At 53.4% G+C, this 18855-nt stretch overlaps 1 protein-coding gene across 1 annotated transcript; it reads left to right on the top strand.

Annotated features, from left to right (window-relative positions):
* The first annotated feature begins 1999 nt into the window (after positions 1-1999).
* TAS1R2 (taste 1 receptor member 2) lies at positions 2000-18639 on the top strand. Its single transcript, XM_059376619.1, has 6 exons — positions 2000-2181; positions 3766-4066; positions 5493-6266; positions 10430-10639; positions 16406-16529; positions 17717-18639. Exons 1-6 carry the CDS (start codon positions 2000-2002, stop codon positions 18637-18639), a joined length of 2514 nt encoding a protein of 837 aa, XP_059232602.1.
* The last annotated feature ends 216 nt before the right edge of the window (positions 18640-18855 follow it).

Genomic DNA, 18855 nt, shown 5'->3' with positions numbered 1-18855 from the left:
GGGGCACCGAGGATGAAATCAGGCTGGGGCTTTTGACTTGCTGACGGCGGGGTTTGGGGCGGGGTATGGAGGATAAGGACAATCCAAAGAGGGCTTCCCCTTGTACAGACGAGGAAATTGAGGCCCGGAGAGTTGGGAGCCAGGCCCAGAACCCACCCCTCCAGAGAGCCAGGCACGGCTCTTCCTTTCGTGTTATGGGCTGGGTCTCCCCTCCTGAGCGCTGGTTGACATCGGCCCAGAGAGGGGCAGGGACAGGCCCAAGATCACACAGCAAATCTGCACGTTTCCACAGCACCAGGAGGCTTTTCCGGCCATTCTAAATGTCTGTGGGGTGACTCCACCCCAGGAGGGGCCCGGGTGGGGAGGGGTGCCCCCCCGAAGTTGCCAAAGATACGCAGCACCTTACGGGGAAGCTTCGTGAAGCTTTGGGCTCTTCCTGCAAGGTACAGCGTCCGTGGTGCCTGCCCCTGCGCCAACCCCATGGCAGTTTCTTCCTTTACGGGAAAGGAAAATGTTGCTCTTTGGTCGATTTACCGCTCTGCACGCGCGGTTCCCACGCGCCATTTTACGTAACCCCCACACCCATCCCACGAGGCTGGAATTATTATCCTCATTTCAGGAGGGGAGAGAACAGAGGCTCAGAGACGCTAGTACCACCTGGGAGCGCACAGCAAACAGCTGAAGTTCAGTCCAGGCTGGCCGGGGTCATGTCGTCTCCAGCTGCCTCGATGAGGACATAGCCGTCGGTGGGAACCTGTCAGCCACGTAAGGCTGTGAGCCGTGCCCGTGACGACTGGGACCCCTGCCCCATGATGAAGCCCTTGAAGGAGGAGCCGGGCTTGGCTGGAGTGGGACAGGGCAGGACGGTGGGGTTTGGGGTCAGCTTTTGGTGTCTTGAAGCCTCCTCTCCTCATAGCCCTGGACCCCAGGGGCTCTGATGGGACCTGTCTGCTTTGAGCCTCCGGGTGCCCCCAGGCTCCTGCCAGGCCACGCATCGTCTGGGCTGGCCAGGACCAACACGGCATTACATGGACAGGGTCTCTGATTCAAACGGGTGCCTGGTTTGCTGGGACCATCCCCCTTCCATCCCACTGGGGTAGTCACCTTGGACTTTGGAAATGTTCAGCTTTCCTTTTGGACCGTACCCTGCCTCTTGGAGCTGGGTGCAAAGGGGGTGCCCCGAGGGGGCTCACTCAGCAGAGCTGACTGACTGATTGTTGGGCGGGCAGAGGGAAGCTGCCCACCCCCCATTCTCTTTGCTGCTGCTGCTGTTTTTTTCTCAAAGGAAGTAACTTCACGGTGTGAAGATGGAGATGAAGAGCCAGGCCCTAGAATCTGACTGTGGGATTTGAATCCCGGCTTTGCTGGCTGTGCCACCCAGGGTGGGTTTCTTAACATCTCTGTGCCTCAGTTTCCTCATCTGTGAAATGGGACCGGTAATGGTCCTGGTTATCATGAGCATTGAACGAGACGGTGAACGGCAACCACGCAGCGCGATGCCTGGTTCTTATTGACAACGGCTGTTACTTCCGGAACACCTGCTGTGGGTCAGACGCCATATGTGAACTACCACATGCCAGCCTCCACTTGATCAGGGTCTGAAGCTTGGGATCCTTTTGTCAGCCTGCTCTGTCTCCTGGGTGAGTATTTGTGTCCCTGACTCCCAAATGTTGGAAACGTTAGGGGCGCGAGACCGGTCTTCAACAAGTGGCAGGCTAGGGAGTGTCCAAGTTAGCAGGACGTGCTTTCTCTACTTCCAGATGGGGTTCTCCCAGACCACCCAGGTCCCACCATGTCCTGGGAGGCGGTCCTCCTAGTTCCAGCCTCCTCCTTTTCCTGCCTGAGTTCTTAGACCTCTCTACTTGTCCCAGGTGCTTTCCCCGCCCCAAGGGCCAAGGCAGGGCGGTCACTATGTAAATGTCTGTGCAAATCCCCTGGTGTCAAGCTGCCAGCTCTCTGATGAGGCAGGGCCACCTCCGGGGACCCCCACTTCCCAGCCATGGGACCCTGGGCCAGGGCGGTCTGCTCCCTGTTCATCCTGCTGTGGGTCCTGGCTGCGCCGGCTGAGAACTCAGACTTCTACCTGGCTGGGGATTACCTCCTGGGTGGTCTCTTCTCCCTCCATGCCAACATGAAGGGCATCGTCCACCTCAACTTCCTGCAGGTGCCCCAGTGCAAGGAGTGAGTCTCCCATGTGAGGCTGGACGTGGTGATGGGGATGGGGTGGGAAGCCTGAGCTGGTTCCATGGTCCTTGGGGGACCAGGCTGTGACCCAGGGCTCAAAATGCTCCTCCTGATTCATTGCCAATCCCTCGTCCTGGATCACCCCTACTGGCCTGCAGGGGGAACCCACACAGTTCACGTTACCAAGATCTTCGGCAATTGAGTCCTGAAACACGGAGGCCTGGGTGTCACATCTCTTAGTAAAGACTTATAGGATACTTGAGCCTGGGGGCGGGGGGTTGTAGAGACAATCCAAACCACCCCCACCCACTTTGGCAAGGGAGTCTGTGTCAAGGTTCAGTCTAGAAACCAACAGGTATGCCTTTGGAAGGCAGGAATGTGGTTTTTCTGTAGCAGGTTCTCAGGCTGGAGGGGAAGGTTTGCATTTCCCTAGGACTGCGGGTTACGCAGTGGTGGTGGTGGGTGGGGGGTGTTTCCAGGACTGCAAGGGATTTCCCTTGCTCGCCCTTCCCCTGTGAGCCCCATGGGGGTGGCGGCACCGCTCCAGATTAGGTGAGCCGCCTTCATGCAAGCATGAGATTTGAATTAGTGACCTGGTGCAGAGAAGGCGAAGATAATCTGAGAGAGAGGGATGAAGGAAAGAGTGTGCAAAGGAGATGATAAAGGGCTGACTCTAAGAAATGCACCCTGTACGTGATGGTGGGGGAGGTGATGTGCTGGTTTGAGAATGGGAGGGTGATGGTGCCAGGGATGGTACTGAGCACATTCTTGAACGTTCTGATGCCTGTGATAATGGTGGGGAGTCCAATGAAGTGACGGTGGTGAGAGTGGTGATGTTGATGATGTTGGTAGCAGTAATATTGGTGATGATGCAAATGGTGAAGAGTATGGTGATGATGGTGGTGGTGGTGATGGTGGTGACAGTGATGGTGGTGAGTATGGTGGTGGTGGTGATGGTGGGGAAGATGGTGGTAATGATGGTGATGAAGATGATGATGGTGGTAACAGTGGGGGGGATGGTGATGAAGATGATAACAATGATGGTGGTGGTGATGGCGGTGATACCCTTGATGACAATGATGTTGGTGAAGATGATGATGGCGATGATATGATGAAGATGATGGTCTGGCAGTGATGGTGGCATTCGTAGTGGTGGTCACAGACACGTGGTTTTAGTGATGGCAGAGGTGATGATATTTTCCTAGGAATAGTAGGTATGACGGCGACTCTAGTGATGACAGAGATTGTAGTGGGTAATGGTGATCACATTGGTGGGTATTGGTTGAATGGTGGTAGAGATCATGGGGAAGGCCATAGTGGTGACAATGGTAGTGACTGATGGTAGCCACAAAGATCACAGTGTCAGAGGTGGTCATAGGGATGACGGTGATTCTAGAGATTTGGTATGGTATGGGGACCATGATGTGATAAAAATGCCAGAATCTTCTGGAGTGGCTCCTTCTGGGACAGCTCCTGGGTTTTCCTATGGGAGGCAGAGGGAACAAGCTGGCTCTCGCGTCCCTTTCCCTTCTCACTCTGCACATGCTTCCCACCCCACCCCATGTGGCCCCTCCCCCCCAGGTATGAAATGAAGGTGCTGGGCTACAACCTACTGCAGGCCATGCGCTTTGCGGTGGAGGAGATCAACAATCAGAGCAGCCTGCTGCCGGGTGTGCTGCTGGGCTATGAGATGGTGGACGTCTGCTACATCTCCAACAACATCCAGCCCGTGCTCTACTTTTTGGCTCGGGAAGACTATTCCCTGCCCATCCAGGAGGACTACAGCCACTATGTGCCCCGCGTGGTGGCCGTCATTGGCCCCGACAACTCCGAGTCCACCACAATCGTGGCCCACTTCCTATCCCTCTTCCTCCTTCCGCAGGTGAGGCCCCTGGCTCCTGGGGGAAGGAGGTGGGGAGGGCGCGGAAGAGTGGTTGTCCAGAGGGCTCACTTCCCCCCATAGTAATGGGGGTAGGAGGAGGCAGGAAGCAGGGTTGGGATGTCAGCCCCAGCCCTGGGAATGCAGCCTGGCTGATTGGTTAAGAGCTTGGGTTGTGCACCTTGGCTCTGAGTCTTGGCTATTGTGAGGCCTTGAGCAAATCTCTTAACCCTTCTGAGTCTCAGCTTCCCCAATTGTACAATAGGATGATAAGAGTTAAGAGTTCCATCCCAGGATTATCTGAAGGTTAAAGTGTCTAACCTCTCTGGAGTCTGTGGGGTACAGTGGCTTGTCGATGATGCAATGGTCATTATGTAAAGTACCTTGCGCAAAAACGAAGACTCAGAAAGTTCTATTATCCCATATGGTTGCCTAGCATAGGGTCTGCCACACAGTAGGTCCTCAAAAAAAGGCCATTCGTATTGGTATTGTTACGGTGTCTTTGTCCTCATGATTGAAAATGCTGCGACCAGCATTGGCCTGAGATTTTCATGCATTAAGGAACAGCTAGCATAAGAAGATAGCTCACAGAAGGTAGATAGTTACAAATACTATCATTTTTGCTGTCATTTTTATTATGTAAACTCCAAGGGTCTGACCCATGGTGGGTGCTTAGTAAATGTTAGTATACTTACGTGAGGCATCTAGTTCAGGATGTAACTCATTCTTTCATTCATTTGACCAATATTTCCTGAGCACCTCCTGTGTTAGGTACTGTTGTGGGGCTGGGGATACAGCAAGGAATGAAACATAAGAGCCCATCTCCTGGGGGAGACAGGCCATGTCAGTAACCACATGATAAGGCTGCTGGGAAGTGGGGAGGGCAGTGCACAGAAGCAAAAGGCAAGCAGGTGAGGAAGGCTGGACAGGTCCGTGAGCAGGTAGAAAGGGTAGGGGGCACTGCAGTTTCCAGCAGGGTGGTCAGGCGGGTCTCAGTGACCGTTGGACAAAGACCCAAGGGAGGTGAAGGGGGGAGCGAGCTATGTGGGTGTCAGGAAGAGCCCTCCGGGACGAGGAGACAGAGAATGGAGAGGCCGTTTGGTGCCTGGTGCATTCACAGGACCCTTGAGCAGAACTGGGACCCCAGGGAGAGTAGGAGGAGATGAGGTCAGAGAGGTGAGGGCTGGGGTCCGTGATGGAGCCCCTTGGGGGCCCGTGAGGACTCTGGCTGTCCCTGAGTGACTTTTGGAGCTGTTGAAGGGTTTTGAGCGTAGAGGTGAGGGGACTGACCCTGTGCGCTGGGTCCCCTGGCTGCCACGGTCAGCAGAGACCGCGGCGGGAAGGATGAGGCGATGCTGTGGGGACCCAGGTGGGGCGACAGTGGCCTGGGGAGCCCCTCGCTCACACTGGCGGCCGTCCCGTCGGGCAGATCACCTACAGCGCCATCAGTGACGAGCTGCGCGACAAGAACCGCTTCCCCTCCTTGCTGCGCACGGTGCCGGGCGCGGACCACCAGGTCGAGGCCATGGTGCAGCTCATGCTTTACTTCCGCTGGAACTGGATCATCCTGCTGGTGAGCAGCGATGACTACGGCCGCTACAACGGCCAGCTGCTCAACACGCGCCTGGCCACCCGCGACATCTGCATCGCCTTCCAGGAGACGCTGCCCATGCCGCAGCCCAACCAGGAGGTGACGCCGTGGGAGCGCCAGCGCCTGGAGGCCATCGTGGACAAGATACAGCAGAGCTCGGCGCGCATCGTGGTCCTGTTCTCGCCCGACCTGGCCCTGCACAACTTCTTCCGCGAGGTGCTCCGCCAGAACTTCACGGGCGCCGTGTGGATCGCTTCCGAGTCCTGGGCCATCGACCCGGTCCTGCACAACCTGACCGAGCTGCGCAACACGGGCACCTTCCTGGGCGTCACCGCCCAGAGCGTGCCCATCCCGGGCTTCAGCGAGTTCCGCATGCGCCCCCCCCAGGCTGGGCCACCTGCACCCACCCGGACCAGCCTGGGGGCCACCTGCAACCAGGAGTGCGACAGCTGCCAGGACACCACCGCGTCCTTCAGCACCATCCTCACGCTCTCCGGCGAGCGTGTGGCCTACAGCGTGTACTCGGCTGTCTACGCCGTGGCCCATGCTCTACACAGTCTCCTCCGCTGCACCCGGACCACCTGCTCCAAGAGGGTGGTCTACCCCTGGGAGGTGAGGCCCCGCCCGTGGGTAGTCAGGGCCCCCCACCCTGGGGCAGGTATGGAGTGGTTGCCATGGAAACCGCTGGTGCCCATGCTCTGCGCTAGCCTTCCCGTCTCTTGCTGCGTTCTGGGCAAATTGGTGGGAGAGGCCATAGGACCACGCCCTGCGTCCAGACGCACAGAACCGGACAGAAGTCCTTGATGGTAACAAAACTCCTTTTTTCAATTTATGTAATCATTGCCATCCAAGACGGCTTGTGCTGGGAGGAGAGTTGGGTGAGATTTCCTGGAAGGAAGTCTGGGAGGCCACAGGCGTCCCAGGTCCCCTGCCGGCGTCTCTCTCTCTCCCGCCGGGCTGGAGACCCTGGGGGTCGACTGGTGTATTCTCTCCATCAGGGTTATGTATCTTCTCTTGTTCTAGGTTCGTGTTGTCTGGATTCAGACTTGCAGTTTCAATTTGTGTTTTTCTGATGTGCGCGCGTGTACGTGCACACATACATACACACACACACACACACACACACACACACACTCTAAACCAGGAGGTCTTCGTGGGGCTAGAAGGTTTTCCTGAGGCTCTGTCGGAGTGGAGGGGCTTTACATCAGAGATACTCACTTCGTACCTTGCTCTCCAGCATCTCTCTGCTTGAATGGTCCCTTGGCTTTTTCATAGTTTGGCGTTCAGGCTCCCCCAAACTTTGCGTATATTCTGTCTGTATTCTCCCCTTCCTCCCTTTTCCTGGATCCCCCGATCCCAAATATCTGTTCACTTCCTTCACAGAGCAACTTAGTTAATTCTGTAAATATTCTCCCTTCTCTTAACGTCTTTATTTGTATCCTACCCCATAATCTCAGAGCCCAACCTTGCAACACCAAGTGCTTGATTTTTTTGAAAAAATGCAAGTATTCTTTAAAAGGAGTTCTAGGGGCGCCTGGATGGCTCAGTCGGTTAGGTGTCTGCCTTCAGCTCAGGTCGTGACCTCAGTATCCTGGGATTGAGCCCCGCATCGGGCTCTCTGCTCAGCGGGAACCTGCTTCTCCCTCTCCCACTCCCCATGCTTAGGTTCCCTCTTTTGCTGTGTCTCTCTCTGTCAAATGAATAAATAAAATCTTAAAAAAAAAAAAAAAAGAAATTCTAGTGCCAGCCAGAGAAATACTATATTTTATTATATGCGCTGCTATGTTAATAATATACGTAATTATCACGTGTCTTGTGCTTTACCGTTTTTTGAGCCTCAGTAGGCGCCGAGCGCCTGGTATACATCGCCCTAACTCGTGGCCGTCCCAGGAGGTTGGTAATCTACAGAGAGGAAGGCTGAGGCAGGGAGTCAAGGTGACCCATGAGGGATGGTTTCAGTGGTAAGGGGCAGACCACGGCTTTGAACGCTGGTCGGCCCTTTGGCCCCCGCCCCCCATGGTTTGCCCACCGCACTCTTCAGCTCTCCCAGCCGTGAGTGCCAAGAGCCGTGATGAAGAACCAGCCGACGTCTTTCCTCCCCTACCGGTGGAGCAGGGAGCCCAGCGCAGCCCGTGTGAATGTCACCCAGGCCTTTCACGGGCATGGACAGTGTCACTGTGGGAATTAGGAAATGATGCGCTTTGTGCGGACACGTTAGACCTGGATGCCATACAGGGGGTGTGGCTCGGTAAGAGTGTGAGCTGGGCTCCAGCTTTCCCTCCGCTTTGCCTTAATGGACCCTCTTGTGCCAGACCCTCCACTATGACTGGGAGAGCCACCCGATTGATTTTTGTCATAACACGTACCCTACATTGTTTCTATTGTAATAGTTTATTTACTTGTTTTCGTGTTTATTGGCTACTCCCTACCCTGCCTCCTTCCTCCCCTCACATGTAGTCCCGAGAGAGCAGGGACCTTTCAGTCCTGCTCAGTGCGGTCTAGGCAGCTGCTGGAACTGGGTCTGGCTCCGAGCTGACTCTCGGTGAATATTTACTGAGGAACGAGTGAATGAGCACTTACTGTGTGCTAACTAACCCCTTTATGTCAGTTGCCTTGGATCCCCAGACATGCTGTGAGTAGACACAGTGAGTCGATGATGGCTCTCCCACAGATAGGTTCAAAGAAGTGATGATCACCTCGCTAGGGAGCGATGGGGTGGGGGTGGGGGGGTGGGGTGGCAATGCACAGGGGTGGGGACAGGGGGCTGGAGGGAAGGGCAGCCCTGGGGTGGGGGGGATGAGGCAGAGGGAGAGGCCTTGGATGATGGGGAGACTTGGGGAGGGAGCTGGGGGACGCACTGCCGGTGGCGTTGGGGCATGGGGGTGTGCTCAGGGCAGGCTGGGGAAATCCTGGCTGGTGAATGGGAGGGGGGGGGGCTTTGGCAATCCCAGGGAAAACGTTCCGACGTTTATGGAATCACAGAGGTAGGACTTACACGTACTTCTCAGACTCTTCAGGTCTAATCATTTTGTTTTATAAAAAGCCCGTCTGCCTGCCTTTCTTCCTTTTTTTTTTTTTTTTTAAAGATTTATTTATTTATTTATTTGACAGAGAGAAATCACAAGTAGGCAGAGAGGCAGGCAGAGAGAGAGAGAGGAGGAAGCAGGCTCCCCGCTGAGCAGAGAGCCCGATGCGGGACTCAATCCCAGGACCCTGAGATCATGACCTGAGCCAAAGGCAGCGGCTTAACCACTGAGCCACCCAGGCGCCCCCTTCCTTCCTTTTTAAAAGATTTACTTATTTATTTGTTGGGGAGAGAGAGAGCAGAAGCAGGGGGAGAGGCAGGCAAAAGGAGAAGCATCAGGAGCCTGATTCAAGACTCCGTCCCAGGACCCTGGGGTCATGAGCTGAGCCCAAGGCAGATGCTTAACCAACTGAGCCACCCAGACATCCCAGCGATGATCCTTTGCGACCCCTTACCTTGGAGCCCTGGAATCCCAGGTTGCTCAGCCCAGCCTGGCCAGGGCCGTGTGGGGATAGGACCTGGACACCAGAACCTTGGGCCTCCATCATTCTGACTCCGGTCCAAAGAGGCAGGACCACTTGGGAGGAGTCTCCCTCCTCTCAACTCCCAAAACCATTGCCCTCAGTCCTAGCAACATGAGCAAATTCCAGAGAAGCTTCCAGAGCCAGGACCTCACTCCCTGCGCAGGGTGGGGAGAAGGCTAGGGCCCCGAAGTCCTTGGCTATCTGTCTGTCGGTCCTAGAGGGGAGGGGAGGTCCGGACTCCTGAGATATAGCTCAATAGACTTTCTAATTTATGGAGGGAAAATCTAGGAGCCAGACTGATGGAGTATCTAAGCTGGAAGTTCTTTTGGGGTCAGCCCAGAGAGGTTCAGTGACTTGCCCAAAGTCACACAGCAAATTGAGGAAAGAGCTCAGATTGGAATTCAGGCCCCAGGATGCCCAAATCAAAGCATGTTTCAGTTTGTACCAGCTTTTGCCTACTTAGCGTGATGGGGGACGGTATAGAGAGAGATTGGAGAGTGGCCTCAAATGGTGGGGAGGCAGGAAGCACCCAGGGGACAGGGACAGGTGCTGCTGACCCTTGTGCGTAAGAGAAGCAGCAGGCTCTGGGATCCAGATATTGGGTCCCCGAGGGTTGGCCGAGGTGACTTCCAGGGAGAAGGGATATTATCAACACCTGGGCGGGAGGTGAGTACTCACTAGTTTTTTTGTTTGTTTGTTTTTAAGATTTTATTTATTTATTTGATAGACAGAGATCACAAGTAGGCAGAGAGGCAGGCAGAGAGAAAGGGGGAAGTAGGCTCCCTGCTGAGCAGAGAGCCTGATGCGGGGCTCAATCCCAGGACCCTGAGACCATGACCTGAGCTGAAGGCAGAGGCTTAACCCACTGAGCCACTAGAACTTACTAGTTTTCAGGCACTGTGCTAAGTTCCCAACACAGGTTAACTCACTGATGGCTTCAGAGCCCAGGAGACATGGTTTGTGTTGTCCTACTGTGCTGAAGAGGAAACCGGGGCTCATGAAGGTCAAGCGGCAGGTCCAAGGCCTCAAGCAGGTGGCAACGCTGGTGTCTAAACCCAGAGGTATCTGAGACCAGAGCCGGCACTCTCAGCCACTGCCCTCGAAGGCCGCCTGCACAGTCCTATGTGCAGCTGTGGAAATCAAGGCTAGAGGGGTGGGAGAACTTACCCCAGGTCTGGCCCGGGCTCTGATGCCATGCTCCCTTTGTGTCCCTTTGGCCCCTTTAGCTACTTCAGGAAATCTGGAAGGTCAACTTCACCCTCCTGGGCCACAAAATCTTTTTTGACAAGCAAGGGGACCTGCTCATGAGCCTGGAGGTCATCCAATGGCAATGGGACCTGAGCCAGAACCCGTTCCTGAGCATTGCCTCCTACTACCCTGCGCTGCGGCAGCTGAAGATGGGCCACAACGTCTCCTGGCACACCGCCAACAACACGGTCAGCTCTCCGATGGCTGCGGGGGCGCCGAGGCCTGGGGCTGGGCGCCAGCTCGGGCTGGGGTGGCCGGGGCCCTTTGGACCGGAGATCTCTTATCAATAGCCAGTGGGGGCTCTATATGTATGGGGAGTGTCTGGGCCTCGCCCCTCCCAGTGACCAAGCGCTGGGGACATCTAGGGCTTTCTGGCTTCTCTGGACCCAGGGGCTCAGGAGCTGTGCCAAGTGAACGTTTGCTGGCCACGCGTGTGCTAAGGATGTCATTTCTCGTATCAACCAATGCTCACGCTTTTGGTGCGGTCCCCGGACCCTCCGCTGTGCCTGCCATCTGTGATTTGAAAGCTCCTTTGTTTTACCCTCTTAGACAAGCTGTCAGGATGGCGATGGCGGGGGTGTGGGGAGGGTCGGAGACCCAGTCTGGTGTGGAGGGGGTGGGGATATAAAAGCTTGAGGGGCCTTCATCGGCATCCTGCCTACCCCCCCCACACTCTCCACCCTGTTTCTGCGATGCTGGGTGCTGCTGGTTCCTGCACTTCGTGTGGATTTTGATGCCGTCAGTTGGGTTGGTGTCTCCCTTAATTTATGAGTCTGTGGTCCCAAGAGACCACAGTTGGGGGGCGGGGGGCAGGGCTGAAACAATGAAGATGTACTCTCTCCCAGATCTGGGGGCTGGCAGTTCAGCTCAAGATGTCAGGAGAGTTGGTTTTCTAGGGCGTGAGGAAGAATGTTCTGGGCCTCTCTCTCCCACCTCCTAGTGATTGGTTGGCCATTGCCAGCTTTCCTTGGCTGGGGTTGACTCCCCCGACCTCTGCCATCACCTCCATATGGCCTTCTCCTTGTGGGTGTGTCTGTCTCCCAATGTCCCTTTTTATAAAGACTTTGGTCGCTTTGGAGTAGGGGCCCACCTGACTCTGCTAGGACCTCATCCTGACTAATTATATCTGCAATGATCTTATTTCCAAATAAGGTCACATTTGAATTTTGAGGGGAGGCAATTCAACAAATAACAGTGTCTTCGCCTGGGTTTCTCCTGGAAAGCAGAGCCTGAGGCAAGGGTTTATGCACAGACATTTTGTTCCAAGATATGAGGGACCAGGAGTAGGTGATGGGGGGGAGTTCATTAGGGACACAGGGAACATCAGTAGAAGAGAACACAGTTCTCTGGCTGTGCTGTGAGCTGAGTCTTACCAGAACCTTCTGAACTGCCACTTTAGAATTGTCCCCAAGAGAGGGAAGAGGATGGGATGGATCCATGGGTCTGTACCACCCCACCCCCATCTGCTGTGGTCAAGGGTCACCCCATGGAGCATTAACTCCCTTGTGCTTCCGAGTCACACATGCATGAGTGCCCAGCAGTTTCCCACGAGCATCTCATACCCTGGCCCCAGGGCAGAGAGCGAAAGAGACTGAGTGCTGCTTAGGTGAGATGCTGATAGGCAGCTCCCACACGATGCTGTCGCTGTTGCTGTGGCAGGACTAAAAGGAGGTTTGAGAAGACGTGAGGGAGCCCACAGGGATATCTGCACCTTGCTGTGCTCACCGTGAAGCTGTCCTTCCCCCAGCCCAGTGGAAGGGCAGCAGCCAGCCCAGTCCCTCCAGTGGGAACTGAGCGGACCCCCCACAGCCCCTGCTTGCTGCAGCGGGGTCCCAGGTGGAGCCCCTACTTCTCGTGTCTCCCTCTGATCTGAGACTTTTCTTCTGCTTTCAGTAGGCATTTAGAGCTCTATCTATCCCTCTAAGTGCTATGTTCACTGCGTTCTTTAAACTTTGGTGTATATATATTTTAAAGATTTTATTTATTTGACAGACAGAGATCACAAGTAGGGAGAGAGGCAGGCGATGCGGGGGAGCGGGGAAGCAGGCTCTCTGCTGAGCAGAGAGCCCCTGTGGGGCTCAATCCCAGGACCCTAGGATCATGACCTGAGCCGAAGCAGAGGCTCGAACCCACTGAGCCACCCCGGCGCCCCTTCGCTTTGGTATATATTAATTTAAACGAATTTAAATTATGGTTAAAAAAAAAAACCTATAACATAACATTCACCTTCTTGTCCAGTTTTTTCCAAAGTTTTTAAAAATTTTTTTTTATTGCAGCAAGATATACATAAATAGTTTACATCTTCACCATCTTGAAGGGCACAGTTCGGTGGTCTTGAGTACATTCACATTGTTGTGCTAGGACCACCAGCCTTTACATCCAGACCTCGTCATTTACAGAATGGACACTTTATACCTGTTAAACACCAAGCCCCCATTCCCGCCTCTCCCCAGCCCTGGAAACCACCTGTCTTCTTTGTGTTTCTGTGAATGTGACTAAGAACCTCCTGTAAATGGAATCACATGGTATTTGTCTTTTTGTGACCTGCTTATGTCCCTCAGTATCATGTCCTCGAGGTTCATCCATTTTGTAGTGTGTGTCAGAATTCCCTTCCTTTTTAGACCAAATAATCCATTCAATCAATGGATTATGATTATATGATTATGAATAATCATAATCCAATAAAAAATACCACATTTTGCTTCTCTGTTCATCCATCAATGGGCACACTTGGGGTGCGCCTACCTTTAAGCTATTGTGAATAATGCCGCTGTCAGCCTGGGTGTACAAATATCTCTTTGAGACCCTGCTTTCAATTCTTTTGAGCATGACCCGGAAGTGGAAAGTGGATCACGTGTTAATTCTCTTCTTAATTTTTGAGGGGCCGCCATATTGCTTTCCATAATGGCTGCACCATTTCACATTCCCAGCTGTGGACAAGAGGTTCTGGTTCCTCCACGTCCTTGCCAAGACCTCTTGTGTTCTGTTTTTTGTTTGTTTGTTTGTTTGTTTTGTTTTGTTTTCTTTTGGGTTTTTGCTTTTTCCAAAGTAGCCATCCTAATGGGTGGGAGGCATCTCTCGCTGTGGTTTTGATTTGCATTTCTCTACTGGTTAATGACTGAGCATCTTTTCAAGTGCTCATTCGTCATTTCTATCTCTTCTTTGGCGGGATTCCTATTCAAGTGCTTTGTCCATTTTGAATTGCGTTACTACATTCTAGGAGTTGTCTTTATATTCTGGATATTAATCCCTTGTCAAGCATATGATTTACAAGTGTTGTCTCCCATTCTGTGGGTTGCCTTTTTACTCTCTTGGTAGTGTCATTTGATGGACAGAAGTTTTTAAATTTTCACAAAATCCTATCCAGGACATCATTGCCAGATCTAGCTTCATGAAACTTGTTCCCTATGTTTTCTTCTCACTGTTTCTGTGGTTTTACGTCTACCACTGAAGTCACGGATCCATTTTGAGGTAATCGTATACAGCGTTCAGTCCAACTTTATTCTTTTGTACGTGGATATCCAGTTTTCCCAGCACCGTTCATTGGAAAAATGATCTTTCCCCCACGAATGGTCTTAGAACTCCTGTCAGAAATCGCTTGACCGTATGGGTGAGGGTTCGTGTCAGGACTCTGTTCTATTTTATCGGTCTGTATGTTTGTCCTTATGTCCATACCCCCCAGTGCTTTGATACTATATTTTTATTTATTTATATTTATTATTTTACTATAGTATCATAGTAGGTGTTGAAATCAGGAAATGTGAGTCCTCTAGCTTTGTTCTTTCTCAGGAAGTGTTTTGGGTCTTCAGGGTCCCTTGAGATTCCATCTGAATTTCAGGATGGGCTTTTCTATTCCTGCAAAAATAAATAGATAAATACATACATACATACATACATACATACATACATACATAAAGTCACTGGGGTTCTGATAGGGAGTGCACTCAATCTGCAGGTTGCTTTGGGTGGTCTTGACATGTATTGACATGTGTTAAGTCTTCCAAGGCATGAACGTGGAATGTCTTCCCATTGACTCAGGTCTTCATCTCTTTCGCAAGTGTTTTGTCCCCTTCTCTGTTCTGTGGCTGCCTGTTTATCTAGAACCACCAACGTTTCTCTCCCAGGCTATTGGGACGGTATCCTACCTGCGCTCTCACTTCCGCTCTCATCCCTCATAGTTTAAGGTCAACAAGAAATCCAGGACAGTCCTGTGGAAAGGAAGTCGGGTCCTGCCGCTCCTCTGCGTGGAATCCTATCATAGTTTCTCACTTCATTTGGAGTAAAAGCCTGAGTATGGATGCCACCTCTTTGAATCGATCTGTCCTGTCCTTCGTGTTCATTGTACTCAACTTCTGTGGGGCTTCCTGCTCAGCGACCATGCCACGTGCCCCCTGCCACAGGGCCTTTGCATATGCTGTTCCCTCAGCCTGCACAGACCTCTTCGTGGGTTGGTTCCTCACAGCCTTTGGGTTTCTGCTCCAGGGTCAGCTTCTCAGAGAGGCCAGCCCTGCCCTCACCCTTCAAATGTGCACTCAGCCCCTCTATCACTTTCCATCCCCACTGCATGGCTCTACTTGCCCGCCCGGTATTGATCACCACCTGTCAAGTTAAGCATTTCTATGTATATAGTGTCTTTTCTGCATGAAAGTATTCATTCCTTAAGAACAGAGACTTGGCCTCACCGGGTTCACTGCTGTATTCCCAACACCTGGCATTGGTATGAGCTCGGTACCTTTTTGAATGAATGAATGAAGGAATGAGTGAATGGCAGGTTGAGAGTCCACAAGTGGACTCTTCACTTAGGGAATAGTGAAGAGATGGGTTTGGAAGGTGGTGGTGGGGACCAATAATGGTGAGGGGGTGGTAAGCCGTAGTTCTGGATAAGGCACGCATGTGTGTTGGGGTGCACGTGTGTGGTCCCGTGGGTGGCAGAGAAGACTGCCGACCACCTGGAGAGGCTGGCAGGGAATCAGATGTTTCATTTTTGGCTGATGGAGAGCCCCTGAGGTTCTTCCAGGAAGGCGCTTCAGGCAGGAGAACAAGACGTCTGGAGGTGTCATCTGATGGCCATGAGCAGGAGGGACATCAAGGGAGGAGCAGGAAGGCAGGTGACCTGTCAGAGGCAAGAAGGGAGGCCAAGTGGTCCTATTGTAGCTCCCCTTGTCTGGGTCTTGGCCCTTCACACACGTATTCTTGTAACACCCTCTTATTTGTGCATCAGAATGATTTTTGTCCCACCTGGATCTAAACAGGCTGCCCCCCTCCAGGAGCCACTGTTGCTTCCCACCTCCCCTTCATTCTTAGTGTGTCCCACACGAGACTTCAAGATGTGGCTCTCCCACCCTCCACCCTTCTCCTGGGACCTTCTGACTCCCTTCTATTCCCCTGCCCGTACTGTCCCGTCTGCTTGTAATTCATTCCTGTGTTCCACAAACCATCAGTGGGGGCTCCTCTGTTCTCTAGAAGTAGGGAACATTTCTGTTCTCTGTTCATCTGAAAACCCTGCCCCTCCACAAAGGCCATGTTCACGCTACTCTTGGACACACATGGCAGAAGCTGATGGAAGCAGGGAGTGAAGCTGTTGCGTCCCATCATTGAAAACTCCAGGGGTAGACCGTGTGGACTTCAGGCATGGCATGACTGGATTCAGGGTCTCTCTCCAGATCTCATTTCCTTCCTTTGGAGTGCTCCCCCTCCGTGGAGACAGGCGACTGTCAGCAACCCCAGAGTCACATCCTATATGCCTGGCAACCTCAGGAAGTCTCCATCTCAACAGTGGGGTGCTTGCTGTTAGAAGGTAGCTTAGGTGTCAGGCAGGCCAAACTAAGAGGGTCCCTGCAAAGTCCAGTTCTAATGGCAGTTCCTCCTCCTTCCGCATCCCAGACAGGGGCCAGGCTTCCCTCCCCTGAGCATCCCACTAGTTGGGCTCAGGATCTCTTTCCTCCTCCCTCTAGATCCCAGTGTCCATGTGCTCCAAAGACTGCCGACCTGGGCAAAGGAAGAAGCCCATAGGCATCCATCCCTGCTGCTTCGAGTGTCTTGACTGCCTTCCTGGCACCTTCCTCAACCGAACTGCAGGTAGGACTTGCAGACCTGCACCCCGGCCCCACCCCATCCCGCCCTCTCCTGGGCTCTCAGGGCCTTTCATCTTTGGCAGGGTTTCTGGAGTCTCACCCAGGGACCGTGTCTGATTCCAGGGTATCTCCTTACGTGCTGGGGTAGAGAAAAACCCTCAGTGCACACTGTTAGGGAGTGTGGGAGAAGGAACAGCCCTCAATCAGGCAAGGCTTCCACTGATCCCCACTCCACACACATGTAGCCAACCAAGGACCCAGGGGAGCCAGACCAGAGAATGTCCACTGGATGGATGAATGAGTGAATGAATGAATGTCTCTGTCCATAGAAGAAATGTTTCCGGCAGGTGGGGATAGGATCTGATTTATCTCTCTGACCTCCCTGTGCCTAGCATAGTTCAGAGAATATAATGTGGGCTCAGTGAATATTTATTAAGTTACATCCTTGATTAGACAAATTAATAGTTCCCCCTATAGACCATAAAGTCCAGGAAGGTGGGGACAATGTCTTCTCTCTGTCCGTATTAGTGTTGAGCACGGTTCACAGTTGGGGCTCCAATTACTTTGTTCATGACTTCCCTGATTAGTAAATTGAGTGGATATAGACATCGACCAGAGGATTTATCATGTACCTAGTGAACCCAGGGCACAGAGTAGGTGCTCAACCAAAGTTTGCTGGATGATTTCACAGGCTTTTCCTCTCCTGGTTGACCAGTAGCCTGAAGACAGGAGGCTAGGTTTTACCCACGTCTGTGGCCTCCTACCTCAGGCGCTCATCACCGTGGAGCGTGCTCGGGAAAGCATTGGTTGAATGAATTCTTTGCCCAAGTGCAAATGTCTATCCCACCATAGGGTACGGTCCTGGAAGGAAGGAATTGCATTTGTTATGATCGGAGTCAAGGGAACCTCAGTTCAAATCTTGCCTCTGTAACTTACCGGCTATAACTTACAGCTTTTGTGGCTGCCTGGATGAGCCTCAGGTTCCTCATCTGTGGAATGGGTTTGCAGTGAGGAGTGGATGGGCTAGTGGATGTAAGGGGCGCAGGGAGGGGTGGCTAGGACTGTAGGCATTGCCTTTTGCTTGCCCACCCCCGAGCCCCCATCCCTGAGGCCTGACCTGGTGCAGGTGCAGAGGACGTGGCTGTCAGCAAGGTGGGTGTGGCTGAAGGAAGCTTCCCTGGGCTTTTGCAGATGAATATGACTGCCAGTCCTGCCCAAGTCACGAGTGGTCCCATAGGAATGACACGTCCTGCTTCAAGCGGCGGCTGGCCTTCCTCGAATGGCATGAGGCCTCCACCATCATCGTGGCCATGCTGTCCTTCCTGGGCTTCCTCAGCACGCTGGCCATCATGGTGGTCTTCTGGAGACACCTGCACACACCCATGGTTCGCTCCGCCGGGGGTCCCATGTGCTTCCTGATGTTGGTGCCGCTGCTGCTGGCCTACGCCATGGTCCCCACGTACGTAGGGCGGCCCACGTTCTTCACGTGCCTCTGCCGCCAGACCTTCTTCACCCTCTGCTTCACCATCTGCATCTCCTGCATCACCGTGCGCTCATTCCAGATTGTCTGCATTTTCAAGATGGCCCGGCGCCTCCCGCGCGCCTACAGCTCCTGGGTGCGCTATCACGGGCCCTATGTCTTCGTGGCGTCCTTCACGGCGCTCAAGGTGGTCATCACGGTGGGCAACGTGTTGGTCATGAGCGCCAACCCTACCGCCCGCCCCGACCCCGATGACCCCAAGATCATGGTTCTGTCCTGCAACTACCGCAAGGCGCTGCTGTTCAACACCAGCCTGGACCTGCTCCTGTCCGTGGCTGGCTTCAGCTTCGCCTACATGGGCAAGGAGCTGCCCACCAACTACAACGAGGCCAAGTTCATCACTTTCTGCATGACCTTCTACTTCACCTCCTCCATCTCCCTGTGCACCTTCATGTCTGTCTACGAGGGGGTCTTGGTCACCATCCTGGACCTCTTGTTCACTGTGCTCAACCTTCTGGGCATCAGCTTGGGCTACTTTGGTCCCAAATGCTACATGGTCCTCTTCTACCCGGAGCGCAACACACAAGTCTATTTCAGCAACATGATTCAGGGCTACACCATGGGGAAGGACTAGCTCCAACTGTGGAGCTGCCCAGGAGGCCGGAGGCTTTAGCTTCGGGTGATGGAGCCTGTGGTTTGGGGGCTTGCTTATTCAACCCCAGCTGGGCACAGGGACACCGTCTCTAACAGTCACCTCTTCACCCTGCTTTGATTTGACCTCCTCCCCCCAGGTTCTCTGCATCCTGGCCACGTTTACCCGCTTTCCCTATAGCTCTTCCCCATTCTAGGA

The sequence above is a fragment of the Mustela nigripes genome, chromosome 14, assembly GCF_022355385.1.
Source record: "Mustela nigripes isolate SB6536 chromosome 14, MUSNIG.SB6536, whole genome shotgun sequence".
In the NCBI taxonomy this organism is placed as follows: Eukaryota; Metazoa; Chordata; class Mammalia; order Carnivora; family Mustelidae; genus Mustela; species Mustela nigripes.
The sequence above is the reverse complement of the archived record's forward strand: the minus strand, read 5'-3'. Positions and strand labels throughout refer to the sequence as shown.

Coding starts and splice junctions, on each gene's coding strand:
- TAS1R2 (XM_059376619.1), top strand. CDS start 2,000: ATGGGACCCTGGGCCAGGGCGGTCTGCTCCCTGTTCATCCTGCTGTGG. Junction 2,182..3,765: donor CAGGTGCCCCAGTGCAAGGA/GTGAGTCTCCCA, acceptor CCTCCCCCCCAG/GTATGAAATGAAGGTGCTGG. Junction 16,530..17,716: donor CTTCCTCAACCGAACTGCAG/GTAGGACTTGCA, acceptor GGGCTTTTGCAG/ATGAATATGACTGCCAGTCC.